Below are 17,610 nucleotides of genomic sequence, written 5' to 3' on the forward strand. Positions count from 1 at the left end.
TGCCAATCATTAGCGGACCGGACTTCCGCTGTGGCAACCCCTAACCGGGAAAAGCCGAAAGACACAAACAATTAATAGAAGGACATAGTATTGTTGTGTAAGAATTTACCATAACCTTAGATGTTCTTCTCTTATATATGCTGCTGTATAGCTTCCCACCCAGCCTTCCCCCTCTCACTTGCCTGATTCCAGTTTCCTGGAGTAGCCACTCCTTAGTCACTGTTTCCGATGCATTCAGTTCTTAAGAGGTGCGTGCTGATGTCCGCTTTATTCCTGATGGCCATTTACGACTGTCCGAGAGAGGCGCAGGACGTCATGTGCACCCTAGCGGCAACATTTAGCACTTGTATAATGGCCGGAAGTGCGAGAGTTCACCAGAGGCAAACTCCCTGATGTCATGAATACAGCAGCATATAGAAGAGAAGGACATCTAAGGTTATGATATGTTCTTAAACGATGCTTTCTATCATAAGTACATAGCTTTGTGGGTGCCCAGGGAATTCACAAAGTTATCTGTAGTTCACAATTAAATTCTCTGTCGGCAAACATTCGTGCCTGTAGCCCTTAAGGTAATATGTGCTATATATACCCATTGTAATTTCCCCAAAGGCACTCCTTACCTTGTATCCCAGTGTCAGTCTTCATTCAGTCTCTTACATAAAACTACTAGCAGTTGCTGGCTCACTGCTTATAGGTTCATAGGTTGGTATTAGGCTATCAGCCCTAGGGCCTATACAAGCCTAGGCATAACAATTCCCTGGCTATTTCTTCCAACATTATTTACTTTCCTGGACCCCTGTCTAGCAGGGCAACTGACGTGATCCCTGGGGTGAATTTCCTTTCTCCCATCCAATTGTCAAGGTTCCGCTTGAAGAGGTCCAAAGAGGCACCCTGCTTGACATGTATGGGCAATCTATTCCAGAGTCTGGGGAGTCTCTGGGTCAGGAACCTATCCCTCCAGCATGTTTTGTTTATTGTGATGACAAGGTTTAGATCCCTGGAGCGTGTAGCTCTGAGGGATTGGGATTTCTTTGTGTAGCATGTCCAACAGCTCTGGGTTTGACATGGCCTTGTATGTTAAGCAGAGATCGTCTCTGAGTAGACGATATGCAACAGAGTATAGCTGGAGTTTTTTAAGGCGGTCAGCGTAGGGCATCTGCTTTAGGCCTGTGATTCTTTTAGTGAGGTATTTCTGAGGCCTTTCCAGTTGCAGATGTGTTATATGTTATATATTAACAATTATGAGTTTTGCTGTGTTGTCAACTTGCAGTTAAAAATGTTCCTTTCCATATATCCCATGGCATCTTGCAGTAGCTTAATATTTATGCAAAGTTACAATCCTAGTTTGTTGCCTGGCTGCATTTTTATTGTATTTATCATATTTATCATTTGTAAACTGCAGCGAAAGCAGGAAGGACAGAGTAAAATGGAGACAACAAAAGCAAAGTAAGAAAGTGAAGGGAAGCAGAATACAGAAAGAAAGATTATTTTAAAGGGATTGGGGTGGATATTACTGCTTGCAGGGATGTGGGTGACTACTGCTTTGCAATGCCAGGAGTCTGGATCAGAATATTAATAGCAGAAATGGAGACATTCTGTAGGTAAAGGAAAAGAGATGGAATAGATTGCAGGTATTTTGGACATATTATAAGCTGGATACAAAGTATGCTGAAAATATAGGATGAGAATGGTAGGAGAGGGTCATAATCTGTATAGGGGAATGGATGGGGAAGTGAGGATAGGGAAGATAAAGTGAGGTGGTGGCCAGCTAGGGAAGAACGAACCAAGATTAGCCACATGGAGACCAAAACCGCAAATAAAGGAGTGGATCATCATTGGAGAGATGCTGTATTTCAACCACTGAAAAAAAAAGTAAGAGTAGGGAGTCATGAACAAAATATGAATGTAAAATAGAGAAGCGTAGTCATTGTGGGTGAATTCAATCTACTGGAAGCAGACTGGGGGCATTCCTGGATCCAGGGTGGAAAGGGAAAATTATAAGGTAGAAGCTCTGGACCACAAAGTTTTCATTCAGTTATGCAGGATTTTACTAGGAAGAGCAGAATCTTAAATGTCTGTTATGAAGGGCAGAAGGGGCAAGGGAAGTAGGTGGAAAGATATCACTAATACGCATTTTACCATGTTGCAGTCAGGTGCAGATATGTATGTTGGGAATCTCCAAACTCTGGACCCCATGCAGTTTGGGTTTATGAAAGGTAGATCATGCCTGCTCAACCTGATAGACTTCGTCTGTCATCAGAGCTGTGGATGAGGGCAAGGTAGTTCACACAACCTACCTAGATCCTGCCAAGGCCTTCGACACCATCCCTCACTCAAGAATCATAGATAGACTCACTAAACTAGGCATAAACCCCTATTTCATAAGATGGTTTGCCAACTGGCTCACTGATAGAACCCACACTGTGGAAGTAGCAGACTCAAAATCTGACTACCGACCAGTTACAAGTGGTGTCCCACAGGGATCATTCCTAGGTCCTCTCCTGTTTGGCTTCTACTTCTATGAAGTTCAAGCCAAGCACAAAGGGACTGTGGCTGACCAAGTTCGCAGATGATTGCAAACTGAGAGCCATAACTGATTCTCCATCTGATGTAGACATTCTACAAAAAGGCCTCACTGACGTCAGAACCATGGCCTTAAGCTCAGTGCCAAAAAGTGCATTGTCATTCCCTTTGGGAAAAATTCAGTGCCCATGAACTAGCACATAGGTTTTAGTCCAGTAAACACCGAAGGTGTGATAAGAGACCTGGGGGACATGCAGGTTGACAGCAACCTCTCCTTTGATAACTGCATTGCCGCTGTAGTCAGAAATTCCTTCTATGTGACACATCTCATTACAAAAGGTTTCGCATCCAGGAAGAAAGCGGTCATAATCCCTGTCTACTTTCCTCTTATTAGATCTATTATAGAATACAACACCTCATTTGGTATGTACCTCACTAGACCTCTACAACTGGAAAGGCCGCAAAAATACCTCACTGAGGGTCTTAGGCCTTAGACACATGACAGTCTCAAAACAACTCCAGCTGTACTGTGTCTCTAATTGCCTACTTAGTGGCTATCTCTGCTTGACCTACAAAGACCTGTCTGACCCAGAGCTGCTAGATATGCTGCACCTAAAGAAATCCCAATCCCTCCGTGCCACATGCTCCAGGGACCTAAACCTCATTACCAGAATAAACAGAACATGCTGGAGGGACAGGTTCCTAACCCAGAGACTTCCCGTACTCTGGAACAAACTTCCCATTCACGTCAAGCAGAGCACTTCACTGGCCCTCTTTAAGAGAAATCTTGACGAGTGGATGGGCAATAGGAAGTTCACCCCGGGGATCACTTCAGTGGCCTTATTTGACAGGGGCAATGGGAACTAACTTTGGGTGGCATGATGCCAGGGAATCTTCTGGGGCTAGGCTTATAGGCTGCAGGGCTGTTAGCCTAGTACACACCTATGAACCTATATTAAGATTTAATTTGCTGTAGTCCAGCAGTCCTAAATCTATTTCTGTTTTGGCAGCATAATCCTCTGCTATCTGTCGGTAACACTAGCAGTGGTCAGGGACCTCCAGCATTTCTTTTAGCCACCTTGTTGACATGTCACTAGTGTAAACACGTCTTTCAGTCATTAAAGCACCAAGTACGACTAACATACAAAATAGACAATTTCTCCTGGATACCAGAATTCAAATATGTTTGCAAACTGTCAGGACTAATTGGAAACATGGAGCCCAGGATTTAATACTGTCTTCATCTGTCAAAATTACCTAAACTGGCTAGTTCTCTTTCGAAATAACAAAGTGCTAACTCTTAAAAATAGGTCCTCTTGTCATGTGCTTTAATACTTCATTATAGCATATGTTATCCTTTCCCCGTACATGTAGTCCATTTCATGACCTTTAGTTTGTCATTGTCGCGCTTTCATACCATGTAATTTAAGCATTCATGACTCAAATATATGTATTGGCACTTGTACAGAACCATTTGCTCATTAACTATTTACAAACAAAATCCATAATAAATTTAGTTATTGTAGAAAATGTTTATTCTGTTTAAGCAAACATTGCTAAAAATTGTGCTTTACCAGTATTTGAAATAATAAATGTACCTACACTTGGATTCCAGATAACACAAGATATCTGTAGTATTCACTATTGCAGAGCTTACATTTAGGATTCTTACCTTCAGGTAGCCTGACTGGCTGGCGCAACTTCCAGAGCTTTATCATCACCCTGGGTTTCAGTTAAGGGTGTCCAAACTGGACTTGAGGTTTTCTGTGGTAACATGAAGTGTGTTGGATTAAAAGTATCTTGTGTGGTAGTGCCTGGTGTATGACATCCTGACTAAAATCACTGTTGCAGTATTCCTGACAAATGGTGTTTTCACTGCTGTTGTCTGGCCAGGGTACCAAAGCTTTACCTTTCCTAGGTCATATGTCTGCATGACCCCAGCTCGTATGCGTTGCTGTATAAAGATGGACGTACAAGCATTGGTACTCAGACTATCTCACTGCCAGCCTGAATGCAAGTCGTGCATCCTGCTGTTTGTCAATTGTTTGTTTCAAAACCCCTTAGTATCTGAGGAATGGACGGATAATTGGAAATTCAACCTTGGTCTGTCGCCTATATCTCTGATGGACAAAGGCAGTCAGTAAATCACCCCCTATATAAATTAAATTGGAGTCACATTTGGGTTGCATAACTAGGCTTGTATAGGCCATAGAGGTTGTTTGCTTAGTAGGATGATGATTCAGACCATTCTCTTGGCTATTCCTCTCTGAAGCATTCCCCAGGGGAAAAGCCGTCAGACAGAGGGGTCTTATTTTTGTCTGACTCATCTGTTGAAGAAATTTCCTTTGGAGAGACTATACAGGAACATGATGAAACACTTCATCAGTCTACTTTGATCTCTGATGTCCAGAAGGGGGGGAGGGGTATTACTACCTCTTGGAGATGGGTACCCTTGCCCCTTCTCCAGTCCCTTCTCTCTTTGAGGCTTTCTAGGATCTTTTCAGTCTATCTCTTCTATGCCTGACTCCCAGCCTCTAGCTTCCAAGAAACCAGACAGGTTTTATAAAGTCCCTGGTGACCTAAAATATATATACGAGCCCAATGGCAGACCCTTTTGCAGTTTTTTTCCCCTCTCTCTTTTTATCTAGATAAGCCCATTAAGCTACTACCCAGTGCTAATACCCTACCTATAGACAAGACAGTAGGGCTATGGATTGATGGGGAAAGAATGTTTACAAATCTCCTACCAGTGTTTTTAGTGCAGTTAATTACCGGACTCACATGGCTATGTATTTGATCGCTGTCCTGGCTTCCTTGAACAAAGTTACCTGGGATCCTCTCATAGCAGACTCTAAGCAGCAAACACAGAGCTTACTTTCAGACACTATTCAGATTGCCAGGCAAATTATAAAGTGCAGTTATGATGCTATAGATGCTTCCTTTAGGGCAGCTGCCACTGGATCTGTTATCTGCACGATATGCATGGCTTCATAATCAACTCTTGCCTGAAGATTTTAAGTCTAAAATTCTAGATTCACCTTTGGACAAAGATTTGCAGTTTGGCTGTCGTGCATCAATCTGTTCAGAACTCTCTGGGACCAAGGTAAAACCATGAAAGACTGCAGGCAGATCCTACTCTCCTGAGTTCCTAGACACCATAGGAACTACCCAGCCAGGTCAACATCCTTCATTAGAAGGGACCCTAAGGCTATTCAGAAACTGAGGACAACCCCTAGGAAAAAATGCTCTGAAAAGCCACGAAAGGAAACTCTAGCTGGGAGGCCACTTTTTGTTTGAGGGCATAAGACTGACTGTTCCTGCAGCACCTATTCCCCTGCCCCACTACCCATCTTTCCCAAAGACTTGCTTTCCCTGGCCAGGTGAGAAGATATTGCCATGACAAATGGGTCCTTTCTGTCATATAGGGTGGCTATGCCATATATTTGGGAAAGCATTTCCCTCTCTGAAAGGCATGCCTCTACCTCCTTAAAGAAATTTCCCTTCTGACCCCTGTTATTCTAGACTTCTTTGATCAGATCACTATTGAGCATTTCCCAAAAGCATTCATTGGAAGAGTTTTATTCCAGGATTTTTGTAGTTCCAAGAAAAGGACATTGGAGACCCATCTTAGACCGGTCTACCCTGAATGCTTACCTGAAGCCACCCTCTTTCAAAATGCTGTCCCTTCAGACCCTACTTCTTTCTATACTACCACAGGCTTTCTTGGTGTCATTAGACCTGAAAAATACTATCTCCTACACATCTGCCTCTGGTTTTTCTCAAGCTCCTCGCATTTTCAGTGCCTTTTGGTCTCTTCAGAACCCCAAGAATGTTCACAAAGTGCCTGGCTCCTGTAATAGTTTTGTGCTGCACTCTGGGAATTCAGATTTTTTCACTGCCTGGATGACTTTCTGATTCAAGCTCTATCCACAGACGTTCTTGTGCAACATCTTCATTTCATCCTCCTCCCAGGTCTGGGTTTCACCATAAAAAAAAAAAAAAAAAAAAAAAAAAAGTCGCTCATGTTCCCTACGCAGGACCTAGTATTCCTGAGATGCAGACTAGATCCACAGAAAATGTATGCCTTCCTTCCCCACAAAAAGGTTCAGTCTGCCCCCTTACTTCCAAGACCTCTCTTCTCTACCATTGTGCTGCAAGGGAGAGTCTAAGGACTTTTGGATTCATGGAAGCCACCATTCCTGTGCTCCTCCTGACTAGGCTTCACATGAGGAAACTCCAGTGGTATCTGAATCCTGTGTGGTTCCAGTACTGGCACTCCTTGGACACTGATGCCCCTCCTCCTTTCTCTCAAAGAGCTGAGACAGGTCATCCTTAACCCAGGATTACCTTTCTCACTTCTTTTTCCACAGATTCTCATGGACTCCTTGAACGAGGCATGGGGCATGGACAGGATCATACTGAGTGTAGGGGAAATGGCCAAACCATCTCCTGAAGGAAAACATCAGCCTGAAAGAAATGAGGGTTCCTCTGGAAGCTCTTCAAATTTTCGTCCATTTTTGGAAAGAAAGGCTTCTCAGTGTTCACAGACAAAACTACAGTCCTGTGGTACATAAGTAGGGAGGCACCAGGTCTTGCCAGCTGTTCAGGTTGACACAGGAAGCATGGAATTTGGCAACACAGATAAACATCACACTCACAGCTACATGCATTCCTTCTCAGGGCAGTGTGCTAGCAGACCTCTTAAGTTGCTCCATTTCAATCAGCCAGTCCTTGGGTAGACCTCTTTACTGTGCCAAGCAACCATCAGCTCCCCCTACTCTGCACCAGGGACCCCTGCCCAGAGCCTGAAGGACGGATGCCTTCTTTTTCCAGTAGACAGAGATTCTTCTTTGCTTTTCTTTCTCTGCCTCCTTTTCCAAAAATGTTGTTCAAGGTACAAAGGGAAAGGCCCTTACTCCTGTTACTGGTTCCATTTTGGCTGAGTCAACACTGGTTCTCTTGTTTCACTTGGCAAAGGGAAATTAAGGAGAATTTATGTACAGCCAGACCTTATAACCCCCAAGGAAACCCATCTCTCTCCTCCTTGGGATCTTAATTTTGTGCTAGAAAAACTTGGCTGCTCCCTTTGAAACCAGCTTCTTTAAAATTCTGTATTTGGAAAAGCATCCTCTTTTGGGCCCTCCCCTCTGCTAGGAAGATTTCTGAGCTTCAAGCTCTAATGACATTCTTCTTTTTCTTATTTTTTCCATAGACTGGATTACTCTCGGGGCTAAAACCAACCTTCATGGCTAAGGTAGTGAATGAGGTGTCTCTCAAACTGGCTATTCTTCTGCTCACATTCTTTCCTAATCCCCAAAACTTGGGAGAAAGGGTCTTGCACTTTCTAGGCAGTTACAGACTCAAAGTTTACTTGAACAAAACTAAATCCTTCAGAAAGACTGGCCAGCTTTTTGTATCTTTTGTCCTTCTATTCACATGTTATGGTATTCTCACTTGTGGGGTCCTCTGCCTAAGGTGACCCAAATGTTCAGCTCCTATGCCAAAGCTTCAGCCTGGTTGCTGTCAGGTGCATGGGATGTCGCACGTTGGACCATATACCATGGGTGATAAATTTGACGTCAGCACGCACAGACCTTCTCTGCCACAATTGAACATCAGCTTGCTCGTTCCGCTCCGCGCTTCAGAATACAATACAGATAAGTACCCTGTTGGGGAATTTTCATTTATTTTTCACTTAGTCTTAGGTTGCTGTTGCCGATATCATCTCGAAAGGGGAAATGCAACTGCAGTCCTCAAATTCTGCACAAGGATTCCCATGAGCTTTGTCTGTCCTGCTTAGGCCAATCCCATGACCATGTGACTTGTAGTATTTGTCAGTTGTTTGTCCCTAAAACTCTATGTAGTCATCTAGGAGCCTTTAAATTATTTGTGAAAAAACAATGTCTAAACCATTTGACCCTAGGTATGGAGACTGAACTGGCTGTCAAGGTGGAGCCACGTAAAAAGAAGGCCAAGGTTTCAAGGCTGCCTAATGCTTCATTTCCGGACGTTCCGCCAGCTACTGGTCTAGGGGCTGAGGGACGTCTGGCAGAACTGGTGACTTTGGCGGGTACCTTTTCAAAAGCCACCCCAGAATCTCCAGTTGGCACTTCCATGGAGGTTACTGTGACAGCTTCTGCCAATGTCTAGGGGGAACCGGCTTTGACTGGACGTCCACCTACTGTTTCAGTCCAGGGATCCTCTGCCACAGGCCTGATGTCAGAATATAGGCCTTCAGAGGGGTTGCCTTTGAAGTAGTGTGTGAAGAGAAAACAGAAAACAAAACCTCTGTCTACCACAACAAAAGACCAGCCAGAATGGCAAACTTTTTTTCCCCAGTCCTTGGTTCAGGCCTTTGTGGCCTTCAGGCCCAGTGCTACTTTCTGCCCTTCCCACTCATTCAGAAGGTCCTGCTGAAAATTCAGAAGGACAAACCGAAAACTTTGCTGGTGACCCCCCCCCCCCCCATTGGCCAAGGCAGCATTTCTTCCCCTTCTATCTTTTGCCAAGGGCAATCACCGCAAGTTGCCTCAAAAGGTGGCCCTGCTCACACAACACAAGGGATCTCTTATTCATCCTCATCTGAAAACTCTCAGCCTAACCCTGTGGGAGATAAACTTCCGATCTCTTTCAGACACCTCTATTCTGATGACACACTGTCTGTCCTGCAGGAGGCCAGGAAACTCACTACCAAGAGATTCCATTTGTCAAAATGGAAAAGGTTCTCCAGTTGATATCTTCAAAGGCAACTAGACCCCTTCCAAGTAGATGTTCCTCTAGTCCTAGCTTATATATGTGAGCTCCTAAAATTAGATCTTTCATACTCCTCAGTGAGCTCCTAAAATTAGATCTTTCATACTCCTCAGTGAAAGTCCATTTGTCAGCCATTTCAGCCTGCTTACCTATTGATCCACCCCTGTTATCTAAATTGGAGGTGAAACTTTTCCTTTAAAGGGTTCTCCATATCAAATCACCAAGGAAACCTATCCCTCCTCCATGGGACCTGAACTTCGTACTGGAGAAACTTACCACTGCCCCCTCTGAACCGGCACCTTCTGACACTTTAAAGATGTGCACTTGAAAGACTGTTTTGTTAGTAGCCCTTACTTCAGCTAGGAGAGTCTCTGAGCTACAAGCAGTCATGGCCACTCCACCCTATATACTATCTTCCACAAAGACGAGGCTAGCTCTATATACCAATCCTTCATGCCCAGAGTGGTTAATGAGCTGTCTCTTAACCAATCTATCCATTTACCCACTTTTTTCCCTTTGCCACAGAACGACCATGAGAGAGTGCTCCATTTCCTTGATGTTCACAGGTAACTGTGATTTTACCTGGACAAGACCAAAGACAAAGTCCAATCAGCTCTTTGTATCTTTTCACCCCATGGCCCTGGGGAAAGCCATATCCAAATACATTATCCTCCTGGATATGCAAAACTATTACCTTCTGCTAGAGCATCGGAATCTTCCGGGACCTTTCTGAAAAGCCTGGACACTGCTGCTGTTTTAGAGGCAGCCACATGGTCCTCTGTACATACCTTCACCAAGCATTATAAATTGGGCATCATTTCCAGAGCCAGGGCAGGATTTGCTAGAGCCATCCTCCATGGTTTTCTGGAGACTGCTACCTCTTCCTCCACCCTTTCTACTGCTTGAATTGTGGTACTCTCCCACAAGTGAGTACTGCAACATGTGAAAAGGACATAAATTGGTTGTGTAAAATCTTATCATAACCATAGATGTCCTCTTCCATGTTGCAGTATTCATTCCTTCCCTCCTTCCTCCCTAGAGGACCTTTTTTTACCTTTCTGGATGGCATCCTTTCCTTTTCCTTAGACTATTGTCCAACTGGGCAGTCAGTTCTGAGATCTGTACGTGCAGACGCCACATTTATGGCTCATGGTTTATGGCCTTGTGTGTGATGTCCCACGAACCTGACAGCAGCCAGGCTTAAGCTTTGGCATAGGAGCCGGACGTTCGGGTCATCTGAGGCGGAGGATCCCACAAGTGAGAATACTTTAACATGGAAGAGAAGGACATTTATGGTTATAGTAAGATTTTACACAACTAATATTTCTCCAGGCTTGGCCATCCAGTCTCCAAACAAACTAGTGCAGCCTGGATTTCAAAGGCTCTTTCTCTTTCAGTTACTCTCGCTATGGGAAGAATCTGCCTCCCTGCCATACAGCACATTCCTTTAGGGTATTGACTTCCTCAGGGGCTTCCCACAAAGGAGTAGATTAAAAGTCTCTATTTTGGAGGTGGCTACCTGGTCCTCTATGCACACTTTTACTAAAAATTGATGCCTTCTCCAGGTACAGGGCAACATTTGCTGGGTCAGCTGTATCATGACTGCTGGACAACCAACCACCCTTCTTTCCTCCTCCTCCTGTGTGAATCACCCATTTTTCAGGAATACTGCAACAGTGATTTCAATCGGGATATAGTACAGTTGTGAAAGAACTTACCATAGCAGTAGATACTGATTACTGTTGTAGTGTTCCATCCCATCCTCCATCCCCTCTTTTCCGTTTCACTCCCATCTTCAGTTCTCACTGCCCTTTTGTTGCTCTAACATTTTTCTCATGTAGGTAAGGGGTAGTCTTCTTACAAATTTGACCTATACCCCTCGTAGCTGATCTGTCTCATCTCAGTAGTCTTCAGGCCACTGGCTTGGAGATGGTCCGATTGATCACATTTGTACATCCGTCTTTTTACCCCAATGTAAGCTGAGGTCATGCATTAGACATGCGACCTACGGAAGGTAAAGCTTTGATACCCCAGCCAGATGTCTTGCGATTATCCCATTTGTCAGAAATACTGCAGCAGTGATCAGTAGGACATCTACTGTTACTGTAAGTTCTTACACAACTGTACTTTCTGTAGCATTTACCCATCAAGTGGTCAGCCGCCTTCTAGGACATGACAGGTATCCTGTGGGAATTTTTTTTTCTGATCTTGTTGCTGTTGTAGCTGTACCTGCCATCTTATTCTGTATTAGCTTCTGAAACTGAAGCATTTGTGATTTCCAAAAAGACTTTTTACAATTTGTGATTATCTACCTCTGTCCAGAGCATGACGTGAACTGTTGGTAACAATGTACCTGTTTTGCCCTGAGGACAGTCTAGAAAAAATAAGTCTGTCCAAGAATTTGCAGCCAAAAAAAGACATATGCCTGGTTCCGTACTGTGGTGGCATCAAATAAGTCTTCTGGGAACCACCTGCTGAAAAATAAATATTCTGACGAAACATGGGAATAAGCACCAGGAGACTGAGGACATCCTGATGGATGATTCTAGTCTGCCTGGATTTGGTGACTCTGGGTATGAATAGATGCTTTCCTAACCCTTATCCTCAGAATCTGATTTGGATGAAACACTAGAACTGCTTTAAAGGCTGCTGTGCCTGCGGTGTATCACAGGTCATTCCAAACTTGTCTACTGTACCTACTGAGAATAAATGCCTTGAGTTACTGGCAGTGGCAAATGCCGTCTTTGCTATTTGCAGGGAATATTTTACAAAAGGCATTCCACTTTACTGTCTTGTTTTTTAATCAGTATAGCAAGTTCATTTTTTCGTCGTGTTACAGACCCTCCTGGAGTCCATTTTTTTTGCTGCGTTTTCCATTTCAGTTGTTATGCCTGCTCCAACTGTTCAGTCTGTCCCGAGTCTCGCACATTTGGCTTCTGACAGTTTGATTTCCATGATTGTGCAGACAATCTACATCATTGGGCAGAAACTGCATTAGTTGCTGATGCAAATATCAGACAAGCTAGTCGCATTTATTCTCTCAATTTGCATGGTATTCAGACTGCTGACAAATTTTAACATTTGGTTGCAAAACCTTTTTTGGCTGTTTACTGGTGGAATGCAACACGTTACAGCAACCCCATTCGAATTCTGAAGCTGCTTCACTTTTGTAATACCTAGATTCAACAATTAGTCCATTTTATTTTTAACGTCAACCAGGAAATTACATTTTTTATACAATGACCTAAAACTGCGTTAAATAGACTGATTCTAAGTGCTTTTAACTTCTCTGTAGACAGAGGCATCTGAGGGGAGGTATCCAGTTCCAAACAGCACCTCTCATGGGTCCTCAAGGATTCTCCTAGTTTTAAACCCAGCATGGAGTGTTCCTTTATCAGATTAACTGATATGATTGCAACACAACTAATAGTGACAAGCTGTTGTCCACAAGCTTTTTTCCTTAGTGCTCATTCTTTTCTACTTTTTTTGCTGTTCTACAAATTGCACCTGAAAACTAATTGTGCTTTAGCCTCTTAAATCCTTCTCAAGAATAAAGTAAATAAAGAAATGTCACTATTGTGATAGTTTAACTACCAGATTGTTTTGAGCCTTAGTTTCAGTCCTCTAATTTAACTGAAGGACTGTGTATGTGCCATGCTTTGTTCCTAAATTTGACTGCTCTTGTGTGAATGGTAGATTATTTTTACCTGGTGGCTCACTTCCTTCTGTTCAGTGCTAATGGAGCCAGACATTACAAGGGAAAAGCTTGAATAGATGTTCCAGCTGTGCTTAGGAGTGTTAGCACTGCACATGCACATTATGTACTACTGCTGCAAATGCCATTTACAGAGAAGCTTGTTTTTATTTTGCCAAATAAATGTTGTAAGTTGTGTTTTATATGACTAAACTTTGCAAGGTCATGTACACTGTTTAATGTCCTTAATCTTAAACGTAAATCTCTGCATTGTTTCATAGGCTGGCTGGAAAGAAAATCATGCTGCGTTTATGAATGAGCTGAAAAATCTCCAAGCTTCTGGTCTTACTACTCTTGGTCAGGCCCTGAGATCATCTTTCGATTTATTGAACCTTAACAGATTGGTATCTGGAATTGATAACTATGGGCAGGTATGTTGCTAGGTACAGGGCATCTGAAGTTGATTAGACTGCTGAAAATACAGTTGTGTATGAAGCAGCATGTTTTGATGGCACTTTTTCCTGAAATTAATTGTACTGCATAATATATTTCATTAGTTGAAGCAGGTCTTGTGTAGTTACTTTTTTGGCGGTTATATAAATCTTTAGACAGCTCTTGCAATATTTTCCATACTGAGGAATGTTTCACTTCAACATCTGTGTGTTTGCAGTTTTGTTCCCAGTCTGTGATGCATATTTAATGTTCCCATGAAGGCAGATACTTGGCTTACTGTATTTGCTGCCCTCATCAGGCACTGTACAGCTTAGTGAAATGAAATGCTGCCACTGCTGTTTCCTTTGTAACTTTTTATGCTGGAGTTGCGCCTCAACCATTCTATTTGTTGACGTATCCCTACTGTGATAAGTACGATCATGTTAGAGATGCACTTGCTTGGTATGAAATAGAGTTTTAAAAGTGCCATTTGAACTCTTAATTGATAAGTGACTATCGGATTTGCTACATTTATGTCATTATTAGTTAAATGTTAAAGCATTTTTTTCAGCCACTGTTCACTTAATTGTCACAAGCATTCATGTAATCCTGCTTGTACATCACATTTTGCACCTTGTAGATGTCAGCAGACAGCAGAGCTATACCTCTCAACTGTCCACATTTTCGCAGAATGTCCAGATTTTTTGCCTCATTCTTAGACATTTACTCATTAATTTTTTGTTTTTTTCTGGCAAATCAGTAAAGATTGCAGTCACTAAGTAATGGCATACATTTGAGTTTCAGATTTTGTATCCTTCAGAAAATGCATGCTAACACACCCTCCTGTTCAACCAACTTTACGAGTTCATAAGAGCAGTAGTTAAAATCTGACCTTATTTTGGGTCTTTGCAACCCCCCTTATTATTTTAGGTTTTGTTCAGATTTTTTGTGCTAAGAGGTTGAGTGCTCTGAACAGAGCCTGACTGCAAATTTGGTTTTAATTGTTAGGAAAAATAACAAAAATGTTTTCATTGTATTTCATGTTGCAAAAACTTTGCATTACTTCTAAGGGCAGTTAACTACACTGTGCAAGTGGCAGCTGTCCTCTTTCATTACACTTGGGACCTCACATATGGACTCCAGACCAGCCAGACTTTGAGCCAAGCATCCCTCCCCTTAAACCAGCTCATGTCACCTTTATGTTGGACATTTCCACTCACCTGGTGTAGAAGTCAACATTTGTTTTCCCATTCTTAGTTCTGTTTTGCCGCATATGTGTATGTTGTGCAACACATTTGAACAGCCAGTTAGACAAGGCCATGGCTATCCAGATCAAGCATCTGTTAAGCAAGTAACACCACTGGGTAACATGCTTTATACTTTTGCAGTGTATATAACTATTAGATGTTGTAGTATCATTTTGATATTGCTAGATATTCTTCCATATTGATGCAGTATTCTTTACCCAAGGGATCTCCTGCCAAGAAATTCCCATTATTTGGCCAGTATACCAAAGCCTTTAGTACTTTTAGAAATCGTACGTCACACGTATGTTCCCCAAGTACAGTGTAGGGCATAAAGGTGATGGACGGACGTGCACACGCAACTTCTTTGCCGCCAGTCTAAACGCCATTGTTGAATGTCAGTCTGAATGCCTGACCTGGTTACCAACCCATGTTTTCCTATAAGTGCCCCTTGGGGCTTCTTATTTCTTCTGTTTTTGTTGTTGGTTTCATGTCATCCAGAGGGGGAAAATGTCTTTGTGGGAGGCAGGTTCCCCATAAAGACCATCATGACTGTTGTCTTTTCTGTTTGGTTGCTTCCCATATTCATATGCAGTTGTCTCTCCTCTTTGTCCATATACCTAGAGAACCGACGTCTTAAGATGTCCTTCTATTCCCATGTTGCAGTATTCCTAACCTGTGGGTTATCCTCTGCTTAGCTACCTGAACATCCGGCCAGTATACAGAAGCTTTAGTCACTGCAAGATATGTGGGACGTCTGGCATTGGCTGTAGTGTGCGTGGGCCGTAAAAGTGACCCCTGCATGTACCTTTGCTCAGACCTTCTCTGCCACCAGTCGAACATAAAGTCCTCCTGCTCTCTCTGCCTTCGGATCTTCAAATTTAAGATAAGTACCCTTTTGGGGCCGGTTTCTTCTTTTTTTAGGACACTGCATGTCTGCTTAGGCTCATATCCAGGGGAGAAAAGTGTAGGTGTGGATGTCAGATCCCCTAAAAGGACATCCTTGACTCTGCCTTTTGGGCCTAGGGCCTAACCACGACCATAAAACCTGTGCGATTTGTCAGGCTTTTGTTCCTAAGACTCTTCACAGATGTTCTAAGTGTTTCACTGTTGCATGCATTACATTTGGGTAATCTGCTGGCAGGTTGCCCTCAGTCGGCCTGAATTCCAAAGTCTTGGGTCCTGCGTCGGTTGCTGTCTTTTCTTCCATGATGTCAGGTTGTCAAGGGGTATAAAACATGCAGCCGATGCCATTTTCTTTAGTCTTTCTTGCCGTGCAGTGCCCGAAGCAGAAGCATTTTGCAAGTGCCGGTCGGCCGACTACTGAAATATTCGAGTTTGAGTTTCAGAACCGAAGTCTTCACTAAAGCTAAGTACCCCGTTACCAATGTCAGAAAAAGTTAATAATTGTATTACTTGTGGGAAGCAAATACCTCATAAGGATTTCCATTTATACTGTATTCCTTGCCTAGGCCCTGATCACAGCGTGCCTGGCTGTCAGTTTAGTGCTAGATTTAACCAACGCACTATTAAGCGTCGGTATATTTTTGCATCAAAATATTTTGGAAACAGATTTAACTATCCAGAAATGTCGAATAGCAATCCGACTACCGGAGTACATAAAAATGCAAAGAAAAGGACAGAGAAAGGCAGTAGAGATCCAAAACCGACGACTAAGTTTCTCCTAAGCGTCGCCGGTACTCAGTGAGGCGCTTTCGCAGCCCCTGATACCCGCTACCTTCGAGTCGCAGGCCTCTACCGACACCCATGTGGTGTCAGGCATGCCACAAGATACTCAAGGTATTGGATCGACGGATTTATCTCCCTCGGATGGGTCCGGAGCCACTGAGCAGGCACCAGCTTCTAAGGGTGTATTCAGCCGCAACATTTATATATCAAACCGACAGCTGCAAAACCAAAGTCAAAAACAACTTCTAAAACTAAAAAAAGATGCCTGAGCCACGTGCACAGGCCTCTATTCCTAAAAAAACAGATGATCAAAATGGCTGAAGACCTTATTGCCTTGATCAGGGGTACCCATCCCCCTCCAGATAAGAGGCCTAGGCAAGACACTGATTATGAATCTTCAGATCAAGTTTCTGTTTCTTCAGATTCCTTTTCTGATCGGGAATTATCTGTACCTCCCTATGAGGATTCTGATGCTGAGGAGTCTATTCCATCTGCATGTCCTCCTGAGGATTATTCATCTGGAGAAACCTTGCATACTTTGAGGGAGCATTTTCACTGGGAGAGTCAAGACTTTTCAGAATCAGAAAAGAGGCTCAGGGATTTCCTTCTCCTTCAGCACAAACCTTTATTTAACCATTCCCCCTGTTTTAGACATTGTGGATGATGTGTTTTCTGAATCCAGCTTGACCCCTGACTCCATACCTCCGGCTTAAAGGTAAGCCTGACGGATATTACAGGGTCCCTAACTCGCATAACTTTTTATTTAGAAACCCTGCTGCTGACCCTGAAACTATATCACAGGGTCCAAAGGGAGTTAAGGCCTCAACAGCAAAAAACCCTACCCCCTCTGACAGATTCAATGGCACTAGACAGATGGGGGGGGGGGGGGGTTATACATCTGCAACTTTGGCAGTCAGGGCCTTAAACTGTCAATTTCACATGCTTAAGTACCAACAACATGTTATGGAATTGCTGAAACAGAAAATGATGATGATTTCAGAATGTGCAGCAAATAAAGAATTGCAGGAATTATTGCATGCAGCTGAACAAGTTGGAAAGCATACTTTGCAATGTGGTTTTGATTCCTTAGAGGCCTCCTGCAGGGCCGCAGTTACTGGATCTGTGATTAGGAGGCATGCCTGGTTAAAGGAACAAAATTTGCCTGATCATGTTAAAGCTAAATTGCTAAATGCACCTTTACAGCATGATTCTTTGTTTGGTATTAAGCAGAGGAGTTTTTAAAGAAAATGGAAGACAAAGCTAAGTCTATGCAAA

The 17,610-nt window shown here is 43.1% G+C and overlaps 1 protein-coding gene across 1 annotated transcript in view; it reads left to right on the plus strand.

Moving 5' to 3' along the window:
* LOC122789874 (integrator complex subunit 6-like) overlaps positions 1–17,610 on the plus strand; it is a 753,279-nt gene that overhangs the window by 306,626 nt on the left and 429,043 nt on the right. The window contains exon 3 of the mRNA XM_044057307.1: positions 13,252–13,401. Within this exon, the coding sequence (XP_043913242.1) occupies positions 13,252–13,401 (150 nt within the window). The remainder of the gene's footprint in view (positions 1–13,251; positions 13,402–17,610) is intronic.

Source organism: Protopterus annectens, chromosome 15.part0, assembly GCF_019279795.1.
Source record: "Protopterus annectens isolate FY-2018-M chromosome 15.part0, PAN1.0, whole genome shotgun sequence".
In the NCBI taxonomy this organism is placed as follows: Eukaryota; Metazoa; Chordata; order Ceratodontiformes; family Protopteridae; genus Protopterus; species Protopterus annectens.